The sequence below is a fragment of the Erythrolamprus reginae genome, chromosome 1, assembly GCF_031021105.1.
Source record: "Erythrolamprus reginae isolate rEryReg1 chromosome 1, rEryReg1.hap1, whole genome shotgun sequence".
NCBI classification, from domain to species: domain Eukaryota; kingdom Metazoa; phylum Chordata; class Lepidosauria; order Squamata; family Dipsadidae; genus Erythrolamprus; species Erythrolamprus reginae.
In genome coordinates, this window is record NC_091950.1 from 310,315,853 (window position 1) to 310,334,281 (window position 18,429).

Here is an 18,429-nt window from a genome sequence, read left to right on the forward strand (position 1 = left end):
AAGTAGAGATGCGGAAGTAAATACAGTGGTACCTCATCTTACGAACGCCTCTTCTAACGAACTTTTCAAGATACAAACCCGGTGTTTAAGATTTTTTTGCCTCTTCTTCCGAACTATTTTCACCTTACAAACCTAAGCAGCTGCTGCTGGGATGAAGGGGTTTCTTTTTCCCCCCTTTTTTGAAGAAAGAAAAGGGAGGGGCTGCTTGGAGTAGGAAACATTTTGCAGAGAACAACGTGCTTGCAAAGGAACTGAAAGGATGTCTTTTTAAGAAAGAAAAGGGAGGAGGGAGGGGCAGCTTGGGGGAGGAAAAAGTTTGCAGAGAACGTGCTTGCAAAGGAACTGAAAGAGTGTCTTTTTAAGAAAGAAAAGGGAGGAGGGAGGGGCAGCTTGGGGGAGGAAAATTTTTGCAGAGAACAACCTGCTTGCAAAGGAACTGAAACAGTGTCTTTTGAAGAAAGAAAAGGGAGGGGCGCCCCCCTTGCCTTTCTTCCTTCCCACTCACCCTTTAGCCTAGTCTTGCTTCTTCCACCCGCCCCCTTTAGCTGCTCCTCCCTGCCCTCTGTTTGCCTCCCTTCTAAAGTTTGGGATTTTCCTGAACGATTTGCACGCATTATTTGCTTTTACATTGATTCCTATGGGAAACATTGTTTCATCTTATGAACTTTTCACCTTACGAACCTCCTCCTGGAACCAATTAAGTTCGTATGATGAGGTACCACTGTACACTATTTTTGGCTATGAACAGTATCACAAGCCTTCCCTTAACACTTTAAACCCCTAAACTGCAATTTCTCATTCCCTTAGCAACCATTTAGATTATTACTCACCATGTTTATTTATTAAAGTTTATTAAAAAAAATATTTATTAAAAGCGGATGAAAGTTTGGCGATAACATATGACGTCATCGGGCGGGAAAAACTGTGGTATGGGGGGGGGGGGGAAACCGCAAAGTATTTTTTAATTAATATTTTTGAAAAACCATGGTATAGCCATTCGTGAAGTTGGAACCCGCGAAAATCGAGGGACCACTGTACTCCAAAAGACTGGATTTCCATTTTAACCATAGCTCAGGTGTGTTTTCTTCTTCACAGTAATAGCGTTCATAAGAGGAAGAGGTGGTTCAAAAATCCTTTTAGTTAACAATAACAACACACATGCACAATGTTTTAAAATTTTAAATCACATTATGTGCAGATGCTTCTGAATTCCTTCAAATAATTGAAAAGACTGTGGTTGGATTTTGGTACTACTCTAGAACAGGTCACATTTTCTTAGATGTATCTTCTGGAAGCGGAATGGGACCACTTGTCACAGCTGACTCGCTACGGCCAGTTGGTCACAGCCAACTTGCTGTGGGACAACTTGCCATGGCCAACTTGCGGCTGGACAATTAGCTGCAGAACAATTTAACAATGCAATTTAATTACTCAAAATAAAATTTAAAAAATAAATTTCTGTCATTCACTTTTCATTCAATCCTTCCTTTTGCATCCTTTCTTTAATGATTTACATTCCACCATTTCTTTGATATTAGTATAACTCTTGTCCCACAGCGAGCTGTCCCATGGCAAGTTGGCTGTGGTGAACTGTCATAGACTCTTCTGGAAGGCTACTCAGCAAGCAAATTATGGGTGGGGCCAAAAAACCCAGCATCTGCACAAGGGACGTTTAAATATACAAGATAGTAGGTACAGAATCAGTATCAAAAGTCTACTGCACGTAAAACACGGACAAAGCTTTGAAGTGCCCGATTACAGTTTTTGACACTCTTTGGAGATGCTGCTGGTCCCTATCTTTTTTTCTAGCATTTTTTTGTTTCTCTAAGACTTCCAATTCCCCTTTTCATTCCAATCTCATTTTATGTTTGTGTCACTCTGCTCCAAGCAGCAGCTGTATTTTTTAGCAGCTATCTTGTAGAAGGCTTTTGATCATAGTCCAAAGGCCATATGTGCAGTTTTCCATCCTGTAGGGCATTTGCACAGATGCTTGTCCGAAGCCTTAACTATCAAAACAGACAGTCTATTGGGACAAGATGGAACAATTCTACAAGTTGATATAAAACATCTTTCTATGTTATGAAGGCTAGTGCCTCAATTATATTATCTGTCTTCTTTATCCCAGATCAAATTCTCCTCTGACAATATTTTACAAGGGATTTGGATGTAATTCAGGGAGCCTAAGAGAAGCAACTTTTGCCTGATGTCTCCTTTTTTTAATATGTTGTCTCAAAGCCACTTGCTGATCCTCCCCCAAACCACATCATAAAATGCACATTTCATATCTCGCTTCAATCCAACCATTTGCTAGGTCAACAAGAATCCATATTTCACCTCCTTAGAGTGGGCATGTATTTCTAAATTGCACAACCTACTTCTCCAATCTGCAGCTTTTGCTTTACAATTTTATGAATATTTGAAAGCAGCAGAAATAAAACCAGTTTCAAAATGTCAGAGAGGATGATGAGTTGTTAGAAAAGCAGTAATATAAAACAACTGAACAAACCTCCCGCACCTAAGGAGAAAGCAACCATACAGAGGACAATATCTGAGTAAAATGAAAGGGAACTGATTTTTCCATGCCACTCCTTAATTTAATTCAGAAACATCCTTAAAATAATTCTCTCTCTGTGTGTGTGTGTGTGTGTGTGTGTGTGTGTGAATGTGGGTGTATAGTCTTGACTTGCACATAAAATCTATAGTTTTGAATAAGTCAGTTCTGAAAGTCATAAAATAAATTTTGATCAGCAGACAATCTGCTCTATAGCTTCTACCCACTTCTGCTATATGATTTAGAATAAATAGATAGAAGTTACAACTTTATTTATAAACATCTGAGTTTGAGGCTCGCTACTGTGCACACATTATCAAATATAAACGAAGAACCCAAACACTGGTGGAGAACACAGCACCATTTTTCCTAAGCTGAAGGACCATTTTACCTTTACTCTAGCAGCCACTCCTGGTATTCGGAGCAATCCTTCCGTTTCCAGCTTTCCCCCTTCTATCTGAGAAATGAGCTGAACATAAACATGGAAAACAGAAAGCATACATAAAAAGATTGCTACAATCATCATAACAATTTCAGCATATGTGCCTCCATTGTGTCATGCTTTTTTATTTTTTTGCAGTACCAGAACTACAAAGACAACTATTATTGTAACATGTGTGCATAAAATAATGTTTATCCAGATTCAATGTGGAGAACAGATAAAACCTCACCCACCTCACATCACAGGATATGGACTTTATTTATTGATTTCTGAAATTCATCTCCTGCTTTCTGCTTTGGCCACCTTCCCATTCCTGACTCAGGTGAAATAATTTATTGAGAAGGAGGCGAGGTTTGTTTCCATAGATATTAATCAATGAAAAATATTTTATATGCAGAAGAGAATTTACAGTTCATATACACCCAATCAAATGCACAGCAGGTTTGCTCCATAAGGCTTCTTGCTAATGATGGCTTTTCAGTGCAGAATTTCTATCTTCAGGTATTATCCCAGGTTAGATGTTATCATATAAAAATAAAATACTTACAGAGTTAGCAAGAGTGTTGCCCAGCTTAGTTCTGGATATTGCATCTAATTTGATGCCAGTTTACAAAGTTCTTACTTCATTTATACCTGGCAGAGTCAATCAACTACTGCCAAATAAATGCATGATGAAACTGGAATGTTTTCATTGCCTTGAGGAATGTATTATTGCCATATGCACCTCCAGGGAAAGCATATGGCAAACATGGAGGCCAAGATAGAAGATCCCTGTTTGTTTGTTTGTTTGTTTGTTTGTTTTTATTTTTTATTTATTTATTTTATTTTATTTATTTTTATATTTATTTATTTTATTCTATTTTATTCTATTTTATTCTATTCTATTTTATTTTATTTGTATGCCGCCCCTCTCCGTAGACTCGGGGCGGCTCACAACAACAATAAAACAATTCAAGACAAATCTAATAATTTAAAAACATTTTAAAAAACCGTTATTAAAGCAGACATACACACAAACATACCATACATGAATTGTATAGGCCCGGAGGAGATGTCTCAATTCCCCCATGCCTGATGGCAGAGGTGGGTTTTAAGGAGTTTACGAAAGGCAAGGAGAGTGGGGACAGTTCTAATCTCAGGGGGGAGCTGGTTCCAGAGGGTCGGGGTCGTCACAGAGAAGGCTCTTCCCCTGGGACCTGCCAAACGACATTGTTTAGTCGACGGGACCCGGAGAAGGCCAACTCTGTGGGACCAAATCGGTCACTGGAATTCGTGCGGCAGATGCATATAATTTCAGGGAAATAGGACTGTCAATAGGTCCCTTGAAATACCCCAAAGAACTAAGGCAAGGCAGTGTATGATATAACCTTGTACTAAACCATGTATGGCTTTGTAATAGCAGCCAAGTTTGAATTGGGCCTGGAAATTGACTGATAATAAGTAGGTCAGGCAAGTGGTATAAATCAGCGTGATTCTGCTGTGGTGAGATGGTGACTGAGACTTAGCAATTTAATTGCTGCATTCTGGACCAACTGCAACTTCTGAAATTTTTCTCTAACAATTGTCCTATAAGAATACACTGTAGTACTCTAATCACATAGTTGCGTTATCATCACCTGGACACCAGTCCAAGTAGGGCCACAAATTGATGCAGTAGCCTAAGCTGGGCAAAGGTCCCTTTCCCCATAATTCCCTTTTGCTATTTAATTACCACTCTTTTTGGGCTACGAAGGTTGAGCAATATGTATGTGATCTTGGTTTATTCTACAAAGTTCTGGGAAAATTATTCTCGGGTAAAACACAATTATTTGGATTACAATTGATGATTGTGTGAAAAGAAGGTAAGAACAACTTGTTTAACCGACCCACTGACCAACAGAGAGCAGAAATAATTTTATCAAGGCATCAAAGATAAAAAGAGAAGATGCCGTACTTAATTTAAAAAATATACGGCGAGACTATCTACGGGACCGCCTGTCTTCATACCTTGCTGCGGGCCTTCTCCAGGTCCCTTCCACCAAACAATGTTGGTTGGCAGGACCTTGGGGAAGAGCCTTCTCTGTGGCCGCTCTGGCCCTGTGGAATCAACTGCCCCCAGAGATCCGCACTATCTTCTCCATACCAGTCTTCTGGAAAGCTGTTAAGACCTGCCTCTTCCGGCAGGCTTGAAATTAGAACCAGAGTGATTGTAATATATGCAGGGTTTTTTAATGATATTATCGCTTTTATCATATTGCTGATTTTATTGTATTTTTCACTGTTTTTTTTACTATTGTTATATTTATAACTGATGTCAACCGCTCTGAGTCCATTTCGGAATGAGCGGCATATAAATACAATTAAAAATAATAATAATAATAAAATATTTTGCTAAATAATAAAATATCAGTCTTTTTTTAAAAAAATAATAATCCAGTATTACATACAGTATCTTTCAGGACTCAGTACCAAAGTTCAGGAAAGTAGAATGAAAGGACACCAGTCAGTCTACTCACTTTTTGAAAGATAAGTGGTGTCCGGATACCTGGAATTCTCTTTTGATCATGTTCTAGCAAAACCAAGAGTGGAACACCGAAAAGACCAGATTCTGTAATAAAAGATGGGGGGGGGGGGGGGGGGTGTCATGAAGTGGTGACATGATAGCATTTTAAAATAATATTTTCTTTTAGTTTTCATGTTCAGAGAGAAAAGTTATTTTCAGGGCTGGACTGCTGGGGGTTCGCAAGAGTTCAGGAGAACCTCTAGCTAGGATTCTGTGCAGTTCGGAGAACCTCCAAATCCCACTCCTGGCTGTCCTCATCCCACCCCACCCACCCCAGGAGTCCCACATGGCCCATTTTAGATGCAGGTTTAAGTGCAGGGCAGCATGGAGGCTCAGGGAGGACGAAAAATGGGCCTACCAGAAGTTTGAAAAGACCAGAAACGGACCCGTTTCTGGCCTCCAGAGGGCCTCCTGGGTCTGAGGAGGCCATTTTAGCCCTCCCGGAGGCTTGAGGAAAGCCTGCAGAACCCCAGTAGTGCAAAAACATCCCCCACATGGTGCAGGATGCAGACTAGGCTACGCCTAACATGGCCACTCCCACCTAGCAACCGAGAAGAAAAGTCCTTGTTAAAATTTTTGAAGCCCACCCCGGTTATTTTCAATACAATTCCCATTACAAAATTGTCGTTTTTCAGGAATAAAGCCCACTGAACATGCAGTTAAAGACAAAATGATTTTCTGAAAATATGCAGGGAAAACACTTCACACATAAACACAGGGAAAACGCTAAGAAGGAAGACGGGGAGGGAAACCTTAATTAGAATTAGGCATGGACTATCATCTGAAATACATAAATAACACTGCTTTTTTTGCAGATTGATATGAGAACATGTGAAGTTATTTATATACATCGAATTATTATTGATACTATTAACAAGGAGTATGTCCAATTCTGTCCATCTGCTGATTTTTCTCCAGTTTCATTTATTTATCTACTAAGCTTGGGTAGGTCAGACTAAGCACAAAACCCCCCAGAAATAAATGAAAAGATAAGTTTCTTAAGTAAAAATCACTAATACAAATTTCTAAAGCTAAACACTGATCATATTAACAAAAAAAACCTACACTTACTTATTATGAAATACACCATAACAAGTGTCAAATATTGTAAAAAAATTATAAAATGTGTTACAAGAGTTATTTTCTGCAGGTGGATGAAAATCACATGTACACAGAAGTCAAACATCTCTTGCTGTGGCTTTAGTAATTTAGTTCCAACCCTGGCATCTCTACTGAATACTTCCTGCATATTTTGGCACAGGAAACTACTTGATAGTAGCATGTTTCAATTTCAATACTGGCAGCATGTTTCAATTCAGGGCAGCTAACAAAAACATGTTCCTGGTTTTAATCTATTTAAACTGTCATTTTAAAATTAATGTTGTATTTCTTTTTAACAAAACATTGCATTAAAAAAACTATTGAACACTGCCTTGAAATCCAAATTGAGATAGAATATTTCTATTCTAGAAATATTTCTATTCTAGAAATACACACATAAGCATACAAAAACAGAGGTGTACACACACACAAACACACATTTCATTCAGGCAGACAGAATCAAGTTGATCTGATAATGGATAAAATTTGTTTTTATCCACCTCTCTCTCCAGGTGTACATCAAGATATGAGATTAAATAAAAGATATAAAATCAAAGAAAAATCTAAGAAGGCAAATTTAGAAAATAGTGAAACTCATTATAGAAGTTATGAAAAATTAACTGCTTTGAGTTATATAATCTATTCTTCAAAAGGCTTTATCTTTCCCTTTTAAATTAATTTCACAGTTTCAAGCTGCAATCCTATAGCCTCAGGTCACTGGTAAAATAGGATTCCCTCCCTCTTTTTCCGCCACATAAAGTTTGGGTATGTTGGCCATCAGAGGAAAGGAGAGTCTTATGTCCTGAATTCTAAAACGGTGGTATCCAAACATCTCTCAAACCATCTGTTTTATCCCCAACATACTGAAAATTGAAATTAGCTCTGGAGAACTTAAATGATGACCTCCAAACTGAGTAAGCATTTCTAGATACATGCAACTTCTTTTATAATTTGGTATCTTGTAATAGGGGCCACAATGGCTCAGCGTTTAAAGACGCTGAGCTTGACAGCTGGAAAGTTGATCACCCGGGTTCAAGACACGAGTGCTATGTGATGAGGATGAGCTCCCTGTTAACTTGCTCCTGCTAACCTAGCAGTTCAAAAGCATGCACATGTGAGTAGATGTATAGGTACCATGGTGGCGAGTCTCCCTGACTCAAGGTTGACTCAGCCTTCCATCCTTCCAAGGTCAGTAAAATGAGGACTTAGACCAGTGATGGCTAACCTTTTTCTTGTCACATGCTGAAGGCGTGTGTGACAGCGTGCATATGCTCATGTCAACACCCATAATGCAATGCATGTGTGATACCCCCTACGTATGCTGCCCCATGAATCCATGCACAAATCCTGCTACACTCCCCCTGTGCATGCGTATACAACCTCCCACCACCCCCTCCGAAAGGTCTCTAAAACCCAGGGGAAGCTGTTTTCACCGTCCCGGAGGCTTGAGAAAAGCATCTAGGGAGGGCGAAAAACGGACCTCCTGGAAATCCGGAAAGAAGCCAAAAATCATCTGGCTGGTGGTAGGTGTGAACGCATGGGCAGTGGAGCTGAGCTGGATGACGGCTTGCATGCCCACAGAAAGGACTCTTCCTGCCACCTGTGGCATAAATGCCATAGGTTCGCCATCATGGACCTAGACTGTTGGGGGCAATATGCTGACTCTATAAACCACTTAGAGAGGGCTGTGAAGCACTGTGAAGCGGAATATCAGTCTAAGTGCTATTGCGGCATACAAATCTAATTATTAAGGTAACAGCCTCAGCATATAGTCGTGCTAGCCACAACCATGGATGGGTCTTTGGACAATGTGGGTTCCCTCGGCTAACAAACGGAGCTAAGTACTGGCCCCTTGAATCAGACACAACTGGACAGGGAAAACCTTTACCTTTTTTCTTTTAATAGCGATGGGTCTGCATATCCCAATGAGACCATGAGCTCTGTTGCTAAGTGGGCTTCATTGTTTACCATTTAAAATGTATAGTATAAGACCAACCAACAGTGACTTTGGATGGCATATAAATTATAAACAGAAGCTTGGTACATTAAATCAGAAAAAGAAAACATGATTATAACAAGGGGAATAGACATACAGATAATCCTCGACTTACAACTACAATTAAACCCAGAATTTAGGTTGTAAGTTAGACTTAGAATAACTTTATTGTCACTTTAATGTACACTAATCGGCATATATTAAAATGAAATTCCATGGCATCCAGCTTGTTGTTGTAGTTATTTGGAAGGTCACCAGCTGATACAGATAGCATACAGAAGTACTGTTTCAGAGGTGCCACAACTCAGAAGGCTTAATTTTAAGACTCCATCAGATGGCATTACTTGACAGATGAAATCACCAATGCATGGACCCAAACACCTGCCACTCCTACAAAACCATAACCAATCCAGAAGCATGCGTGGGTCTAATAAAAGGAGACTAGGTCAGAATACATTCGTGCACTATTTAAGTTGTACTGTATCATCAATGCGATTTTTGTTCTAAAACTTCCAAGTGCTAGGTCGTTCAAATGGTTATTTCATCACTTCCTGATAAACTCAGCCCTAAGGGATTGCTCTCAGTCCTTCCTTAGAAAAGTTCAAAGCTTCTAAAAACTAGAAATGATTTAAAGAAAGCATGCATATTTTAAAAAATGGAGGGGGATGGGAAAGTAAGAGAGAGTTTAAAGAGCCAGTTTACAGAACAGTTTAATTACAGAGGGATCATCTAAATGGGTTTCGGGCAGAAAACGTGAACTTATGCCAAAAATAAATGTAAAGTATTATCTCCTCTATCTTGAGGATATTTTATTATTTTAATGCACAGCTTCAGTTTCATACTGCAGCTTACCTACTGTCTGATCCACCTAGGGTTAAGTACATTTAAGCATATTTAACACTGCAGTAGAAATCAGTGGAATATAAATGTGCTTATCTGAGCCAAGGTTTTCCACCAACTAGCACCTTTGCCTTGCATATAGTAGATTTGGGTGTGTGGGTGGGAGCTAGGCAATATCTCTCTTCAGTGGAGCTCAACTCACTAGGGAAGTTAGATTTGCTTTCTTGGCAGTGAGGAAATTATTTGCCATTGTACAATGACCTTCTACTCTGTCCTTAATGCTAAGTGTATATGGAATTCAAATTAAACCTCAGTATTCCCCTCCATTGACAATGTTTACAAATTAAAATACCCAGATATGGATCCGAACATGCAGTTTGCAAAAAAAAAAAAAAAACCCAACCAAAAGACAAAATTCAACCAACTCACCTTTCACTTTAATTTTTGCTGCCTTCTGTGGCTTCAGTTCAATTCCAAGTATGTCAAAAAGAGCAGACAGTTCAATCAGGGCCAAAGCATGGATTTTCTTCATATCCTGAGGTGCAAGATCTCCAATTTTTGTTGTACCAGTTTTGTCCTTCGGAAGTCTGAAGTTCTGTTTAAATGTATGTAATGCAATTGTGTAAAACCTTGGTTAACAATTTCATTTTTTAAAAAAAACAAGAAATACTAGAAGTAAATCTATATTTCTGGAAGTGCAACAAGCGTGGCTTTAAGGCAAAAGTATTTATTCTTTTGATGCACTGTCTTGAACAGGTGGCAGCCTCTTTGAAGTTAGGCAATCTGAACCGAAGTTATTCTTGTGTTTCTTTAAATGAAAATACAATCTTGGTGCAAAGTGGAGCCCTTCAGAACTGCTATGGGAATGTACCATGGTCAGAAAAAGGAAAACATTGGAATCCTACTTTAAAAAACACTGTCTTGAAGAGAGCTACAAGTTTTGAGGAAGAATACTTGTTTTGTTATTGTAGAGCATGTATTTCATACATTTCTGACTAGAAACTTCCCTTCCCTTTATTCTGACTATTTATATAATTTACTAATTGGAATTAATTATGCAGGGTGGAACAATTAAAGTTAACTAACAACCTTTAGGCAGATTGTGCTTAATTTAGCATCCTACAGGTTGTTTAGCAGCCCTAAATATATTATAATCCTAAAACCACTGTCCTCCTCAAAGGCAGGCTGAGGAAGCAAGAAGCACGTATCCCCCCACCTCCCACTCTGAGTTAGATACATGTACTGTAAGTAGAAAGGACAGTATAGTGGGAACAGATTTCCTGTCTGGTCCTGGACTCAAGCCTTCTCTGTCCAAAAGCCCTGGGAAAATTAAAATCAGTAGGATACAGCTGGCAGGAAGAACAGAAATGCAAGCATCAGCTATAATTTATTTCTTTTCAGTGCATTTTTACCTTTATCATTGCCTATTCTTTATGGAGAATAGGCAATATCTATGTGGTCACTAAGATTCGACTATGACCTCATGGGACATACCATATTTTTTGGACTATAAGACACACCAAGATTTCAAAGAGATAAATAAAATAATAATAATTTTGGCATCCCCCAGTCCCCAGGAGCACTCTGAAGACCTCTCACATCCTCTGCACAAACCCTTTTTCTGAAAAATGGGCTGTTTTTTGAAAAAACTGGGGTGGTTTTGCCCGCCCACAGTCCCCAGGAGCACTCTGCAGACCTCACATACCCTCTGGTAACCCTGTTTTCGCATGGTGCAGTGCTTTAATTGGTGTATGGCTGTAATTGGTGTATAAGACTCACCAACATTTCCACCCTCGTTTAGGGGGAGGGTGCGTCTTATACTCTGAAAAATACGGTAATTGTCCCTACTATTGTCTGGTGATAAAAAATTGCTACCTCTTGAATATAAATCTAAATTTCCTTTAGTTTGTTTGTATATATTCCTTCCCAAGTTTTCACTTTTCTGCATTTATTAAAATATCAATCTTTAATTCATTGTTAACTTATGCATTCAAAAATATCTGGGCCTGATAACTTTGGTTAAAAGAGGAAACTGGAACCATTTGTTTAAAAGGTTAAGGGAAGAGGGCTGATCTTAAACAACACTTGTAGCAATTGTACATTGCGGGATGTGGGAAATTGTGGGATATGAGGGAGGGAGGGGATATTTATTAACCTATTAAGTATTATTGTATGTCTAATAAACTGTATATGGCTTGTTTTTATGCCCTTTGGTAAAAGGGCATTATAAATAAACAGTATTATTATTATTACTTATGATTCTGAAACTGTTCCTTAAGTTCACATTACCGGTGACAATAATGAAGAATGTAGCTCTATCATATCTACCTAAATGACTTCGTTAGGAAAACAAGCTAGACATTATTTAGCATGACAATTGGTTTTCAATTAATGGCCCACTACCAGCAATACGAGTAGTACCTCTTGTGCTATAATGTTTTACCACCCCACTTCGTTGTATATGGCTTTTTGTCTCTTACCAAATAAGTTAACCGTGGGACCTATTACAGATGGTATATAGTTCAAGCTACATTTTTACCAATAGTGCCCAGATGTAAGCAAAAAAATCCCAGATATAATCCCATGAATCTTGTTCACATTGTCTTCCCTCATTCAAAAATTTGTATTAATAAATAATGGGTGGAGCCAATGTTAATTTATTCACAAAATGCCTCATCCCATGAATAATGTATGAATGGGCTACAGCAGTGGTCCTCAACTTCTGGTCTATGGACTGGCACTGGGTCACAACATGCCAAAAACAGGGCCATGCAAGCAAGTGTATGTTTTTATATATTGGGGTTTTTTAGACTTTTTAATGTAAAATTGTTATTTTTAGATTTTAAATATTAGATTTGTTACCATGTATTGTTTTTTAATCACTGTTGTGAGACGCCCCGAGTCTATGGAGAGGGGCGGCATACAAATCTAAATAATAATAATAATAATAATAATAATAATAATAATAATAATAATAATAATAATAATAATGTGATGCCCCATTCATGGAATGCAGGCAGCGTGCAAAACCCCACCTCCTCCGGTCTGCACAAAAACCTTTCTCCACAGAAACGGTTCCTGGTGGGGGCCGCTGGGCTACAGAAAAAGTACAGCATTTCACCTCGTTTAAATCCAATTTGTCCAATGTATTATTGGGGGGGGGGGGATAGACAAAAATGGGTGAAAAATTACAAAATGAAGGACATTAAATTAAATGCACACCTATACACATATAAACACTTACAGGAAGCAGAGTGTCATCGTCTTTGTCTTTTACCATGTCACTTATAGAGTTGTTTTTGAGATTAACAGCTTGTTCAGAAAACGATATTTCCAAATTAATATCTGTTTCAGCTGGTTGCAAATCTTCTCTTGGACGATTATCGAGATGTTCATCGTATGCTAAATGTGGAGGAAAGGCGAGGAGAGGTGAGGGGAGAGGAGGAGAGAGGAGGGAGAGAGAGAAGGGAGAGAAGAAAAAGGGAGAGGATAGGAGAGAGGGGAGGGAAGGGAGAAGGAAGGGAAGAAAAAGGAGAGGGGAGGGGGAAGGGAGGAGAGACAAAAGAACAGGATAGACATGAAGATAATGGATTTACCAATATTAATCCAATGGAGGTAGGAAATGTATTGTTTAGCTAATTAAATAATGGATTAAATGGAGTGATATTAAATGACTGTTTACATTATAGAAAATTCCATCTCATGAAAGGAGAAGATTCAAATAAGCAAGCAACATTGGAAATTGCACAGAATAGGAAAATTATCAGAATTTGCTTCATTCATTCATTTCATTTCATTCATTTTATTGGATTTATATGCCGCCCCTCTCCGCAAACTTCCCTGCTCTCTACCATTTTTTTTTTAGGTTTTCAGACTCCTTTCAGTTAAACAAAAAGATGCTCTGGATTTAATTGTCAGTCAACCAAATAATAATGAGCCAAACTGTTACAGGTTTACACAGGACTATCATATATCATAATTCCCTATATTTCATTTTTGATTTAGAGGCTATCCATCATAATGCCTGGCTTTTTCTTAGCCCTCAAATGAACTCAATTTCAGGTTGCTCCATTCTATGAAAAACTAGCAATGTAAGTTGTAACCTGCACTTGATCTTTCACTGCAGTTTTCTAACTTACTATTTATTTTTAAATAGAGAAGTGTATCAAATTGAAAGTGCTGTCATTCACCTATGCTCTGGTTAGTTTTTGTACGTTTCAAAATACATATATTTATATTTTTGAAAATCCAAGTAATCATACTCAAGGTGGTGTTTTCTTTATGATAATTCACTTTCCTATAGACCAGTGTTTCCCAACCTTGGCAACTTGAAGATATTTGGACTTCAACTCCCAGAATTCCCCAGCCAGCATTTGCTGGCTGGGGAATTCTGGGAGTTGAAGTCCAAATATCTTCAAGTTGCCAAGGTCGGGAAACACTGCTCTAGACTACCCTTTCAAGCCATCTAGGGTTGCAGTTATAATGCAAATTTTACTCTCCTGTTTTAATTATCCTGTTTTACATCTTGTTTTAATTTATAGATTGCTTTTATCTTGGCCGGGGGCATGTGGATGTGTGTGTGGAAAGGGTGTTGGGATGAATAGGGAGTGACTGAGTCTCGGGGAGAATGAGTGAGCCAGAGGCAAAAAATGGAGTCCCCTCCGCTGAGTGGGTAAACAAAAGTAGATGGGGGCTCAGATACCTCGTTTTGGTATGAGTGGGGAGCCTGGCATGACAGGAAGGAAGAGAGCCGTAGATGTGGGGGAGGGAGATATCTAGGGTGTTTGAGGGTATTACGGTCATAACTGGGAAAGGTAGGTATGGTGAGAAAGCGGTAGGCCGCTCTCGGGGAACTAGGACTCACTGTTTCAAAGCAATTACTTGTTCCGGCCCCTCTCGTATACCTGGTGACTTGGGATGTCAGGGACGTGGCCTCTGGCTGCTGTTGCTTAATGCCAGGTCTGTTGTTAACAAAGCCCCCCTCGTTCAGGACTTAATTCTGGAGGAGGAGGCTGACCTGGAATGCATAAGTGAGACCTGACTGGGCCAAGGGGGGGGGGGGATGTTCCCCTCTCAGAGATCTGCCAGGATGGGTTTCAGGTTTTACATCAGCCGTGATTGCAAGGAAGGGGTGATGGAGTGACAGTCATTGTCTGGGAAAGTCTTCGCCCTCTAAGGATCCCTGCCCCAGAGATTGTTGGATGTGATTCTCTCCTCTTGAGGCTGGACTCAGGGGTTCAACTGGGCCTGTTGTTAACATACCTGCTGCCCAACTGTATTACAACAGCCCTGCCTACACTGCTAGAGGCGGTAGCCAGGTTAGCGGTGGAGTTTCCCAGACTTATGGTGCTGGGGGACTTCAATTTACTGTCATTTGGCGATCCCTCAGATGCGACTTAGGAGTTCATGGCTTCCATGACAACCATGGACCTGATCCAAGTAGTTCAGGGTCCGACTAATGGGGGTGGGGCACACACACTTGACCTAGTATTCCTCTTGGGGCAATGGAGAGATTATCTGGAATTAAGGGGTATAGATTCTTTCCCCTTGTCATGGTCAGATCATTTCTTGCGGTTACACTTTAGGACACTACCCCCCCCATCACAGGGAGGCGGAGCCAATTAAGTGGTTCCACCTCAGATGCCTAATGGATCCTGAAGGCTTCCAGAAGGAGCTTGGAGTGATACCGGACTCTCTAGTCCATAATCCAGCTGAGTGCCTGATGGCAGCCTGGAATAGAGTGGCATCGGGGGCACTGGATCAGATCGCGCTTTTGCGACTTCTCCACGGCAATGGATCCAAGAAAGCTCCCTGGTTTACCGAGAAACTCCAGGAGATGAAGCACCAGAAGAGACGTCTAGAGCAACGCTGAAAGACCAGTAACTCTGAGTCTGACCAAACACTTTTAAGAGCCTTTATTAGGACTTTCTTAGTGGCGATACGGGCGGCATAATGTTCATATTTTTCAGCACTTAGTGCATCTGCTGATTCATGCCCAGCTGTCCTATTTAGGATGACTCATTCCCTCCTTAATGCAGTGGAACGAGAAGCCCCTGCAGGATAGAGCTGAGGAGTTTGCACAGTTTTTATTGGATAAAGTGGCTCAGATTTGGATGGACCAGGACTCTGATTGGGCAATTCCGACCGAGATGACAGGGGCAGGTCTTAGACCTATTATATGAGATGAATTTAAGCCTGTGACTCCTGAGGAAGTACACAAGGCTGTGGGAGCAACGAGTTCCTCCACTTGTTTGTTGGACCTGTGCCCCTCCTGGCTGGTTTCAGCCAGCAGGGAAATAACACAAGGCTGGCTTCAGGCTTTAGTTAACGCATCTTTGAGTGAAGGGTTCCTTCTTGCAACCATGAAAGGAGGCAGTAGTGAGACTCCTCCTCAAGAAGTCTTCTCTGGATCCAGCAGAATTAAAAAACTTTCATCCAGTCCCCAACCATCCCTTTGTGGGAAAGGTTGTAGAGAAAGTGGTGGCACTTCAACTCCTACAGTCATTGGATGAAACAGATTATGTGGACCCTTGTTAATGTGGCTTCAAACCTGGCTATAGCATGGAAACTGCTTTGGTCATGTTGATGGGTAATCTCTAGTGAGCCAGAGATAGGGGTTATTCCTCTATCTTGGGACTACTTGACCTCTAAGTGGCTTTCAATATCTTTGACCATGGTATCCTTCTGCGGTGACTAAGGAAGCTGGGGTTGGGAGGCATCATGCTGCGGTGGTTTTCCTCCTAAATCTCTCTGATCTCAAATTGATCTTGCAATTTGTGAGGTCCAGCCTGAATGATATGTATGTGATTTTTTAAACTGGTTTTTAATCTTTTATAATGTTTTTAAATGTATTTTCTATATCCTGTTGTAAGCTGCCCAGAATCCTTTGGGAGTCGGGCAGCATAGAAATACAATAAATTAAATTAAATATTCACACAATTCTGCTTGAATGAGCCACATATACAAATTAAGCATAAAATTGTTCGGAAACTTCAGATCGTGCAGAATGCAGCTGCGAGAGCAATCATGGGCTTCCCTAAATATGCCCATGTTACACCAACACTCCGCAGTCTGCATTGGTTGCCGATCAGTTTCCGGTCACAATTCAAAGTGTTGGTTAAGACCTATAAAGCCCTTCATGGCATTTATAGAATATCTCCAGGACCGCCTTCTGCCGCACGAATCCCAGTGACCAGTTAGGTCCCACAGAGTGGGCCTTCTCCGGGTCCCATCAACTAAACAATGTCGTTTGGCGGGGCCCAGGGGAAGAGCCTTTTCTGTGGCGGCCCCGGCCCTCTGGAACCAACTCCCCCCAGAGATCAGAATTGCCCCCACCCTCCTCGCCTTTCGTAAGCTCCTTAAAACCCACCTCTGTCGTCAGGCATGGGGGAATTGAGATATACCTTCCCCCTAGGCCTATACAATTTATGCATGGTATGTTTGTGTGTATGTTTGGTTTTTAATAACGGTTTTTAGTAATTTAAATATTAGATTTGCTATATGCTGTTTTTATTATTGTTGTTAGCCGCCCCGAGTCTACGGAGAGGGGCGGCATACAAATCTAATAATAAAATAAAATAAAATGAAATAAATGAAATGAAATAAATAAAATAAAATATACAAAAAGTTTTTAAGGAAAACTTATATCCGAGATATACCATCCAGTCACTGAGATTGTTTTCAGTAAATTTCTTCCCCAGAGAACTAATTCACTATCAAAGGACAGACATATTTTAGAGAACATTAGGGTAGGTGGGTGTTTGCCAATACCTTTTTTCCCCCAATTCAAACAAATAAACAAACAAACAAACAATACTATTCTTTCTCTTTTAAACTGTGTACGAACACCCAGTTTTCTATCTGGGTAACCTAGTTAGAATGGTAAGACAAAGAGAAGATGTCCTTGACTGACTGGCTGCCTGCTTATCTGCTTGCTACCTGTGGAAAACAAGCTTTCATGCATGAACAAGCTTTGAGTGTGCACTCTCAGCAGAGGCTGCCTGCACAAGATTGCATCAGCCTTCTGGGCTCCAGTCTTCACTTGGGAGAACAGTACAATTAAAGCCTCTGGAAAACATGATTCAGGTGGTTTGATCTTGCAGCTCCAAATGTCCTTGAATGATACTAATTATCTGGACGCATTTCAGCTGGGCTTTCGCCAAAATGTAGTGCTGAATATGCCTTACCTGGGGTGATGTCCTACACTCAAAACAGAACTGGAGAAATGGGAATGATTCTTCTGTAACTTTTTTTGGTGCATTTTTCTGGACCCTCTAAGCAGAACTGAATCTAGGAGGCATTGGTTTAACTGTGGTTCCAGTCCTTCCTGTCAGGCCACATGGGGTTGTAGAATTACCATTTGACACCTTAGCTTGTCTACTCTGTGATCACATAGTCCCTTTCCATGCCATTCGAAAAAGTCACCAGGAGCCTTAAATTTTTTAAATATAAAGTATATTGTTCTGATGTTAGACATCTTGAATATTTTCCAACATAGAAAAATGGAGTATAAATCACTGATGTTTAACACCACCATGTCCTCCATAGCCTAACAAAGATAGTATCATATTTAACAAGCAAAACAATGACACACTTCATCAATTGAGCCGGGGTGGCGCAGCAGGTAGAGTGCTGTACTGCAGGCCACTAAAGCTGACTTGTAGATCTGAAGGTCAGCGGTTCAAATCTCATCACCGGCTCAAGGTTGACTCAGCCTTCCATCCTTCCGAGGTGGGTAAAATGAGGACCCGGATTGTTGGGGCAATAGCCTAGCTCTGTTAAAAAAGTGCTATTGCTAACATGTTGTAAGCCGCCCTGAGTCTAAGGAGAAGGGCGGCATAAAAATCAAATAAATAAATAATTGGTATTTCAGTAATATGTTCAATTGTTTATTATGAACCTGGGAGTGATTGTCAAGAACAGCTGTCCCTTTAAAACAACCCTCACTCCTAATGCAT

The 18,429-nt window shown here is 40.1% G+C and overlaps 1 protein-coding gene across 2 annotated transcripts in view; it reads right to left on the reverse strand.

The window, feature by feature from the left end:
- The window catches only part of ARHGAP18 (Rho GTPase activating protein 18), an 82,451-nt gene that overhangs the window by 23,448 nt on the left and 40,574 nt on the right, over nt 1–18,429 (reverse strand). For both annotated transcript variants that reach the window (XM_070733492.1, XM_070733490.1), the window contains exons 5-8: nt 12,717–12,874; nt 9,902–10,067; nt 5,489–5,580; nt 2,943–3,020 (exon numbers count right to left, since the gene is read on the reverse strand). In XM_070733492.1, coding sequence (XP_070589593.1) covers nt 2,943–3,020; nt 5,489–5,580; nt 9,902–10,067; nt 12,717–12,874 — 494 coding nt within the window. The remainder of the gene's footprint in view (nt 1–2,942; nt 3,021–5,488; nt 5,581–9,901; nt 10,068–12,716; nt 12,875–18,429) is intronic.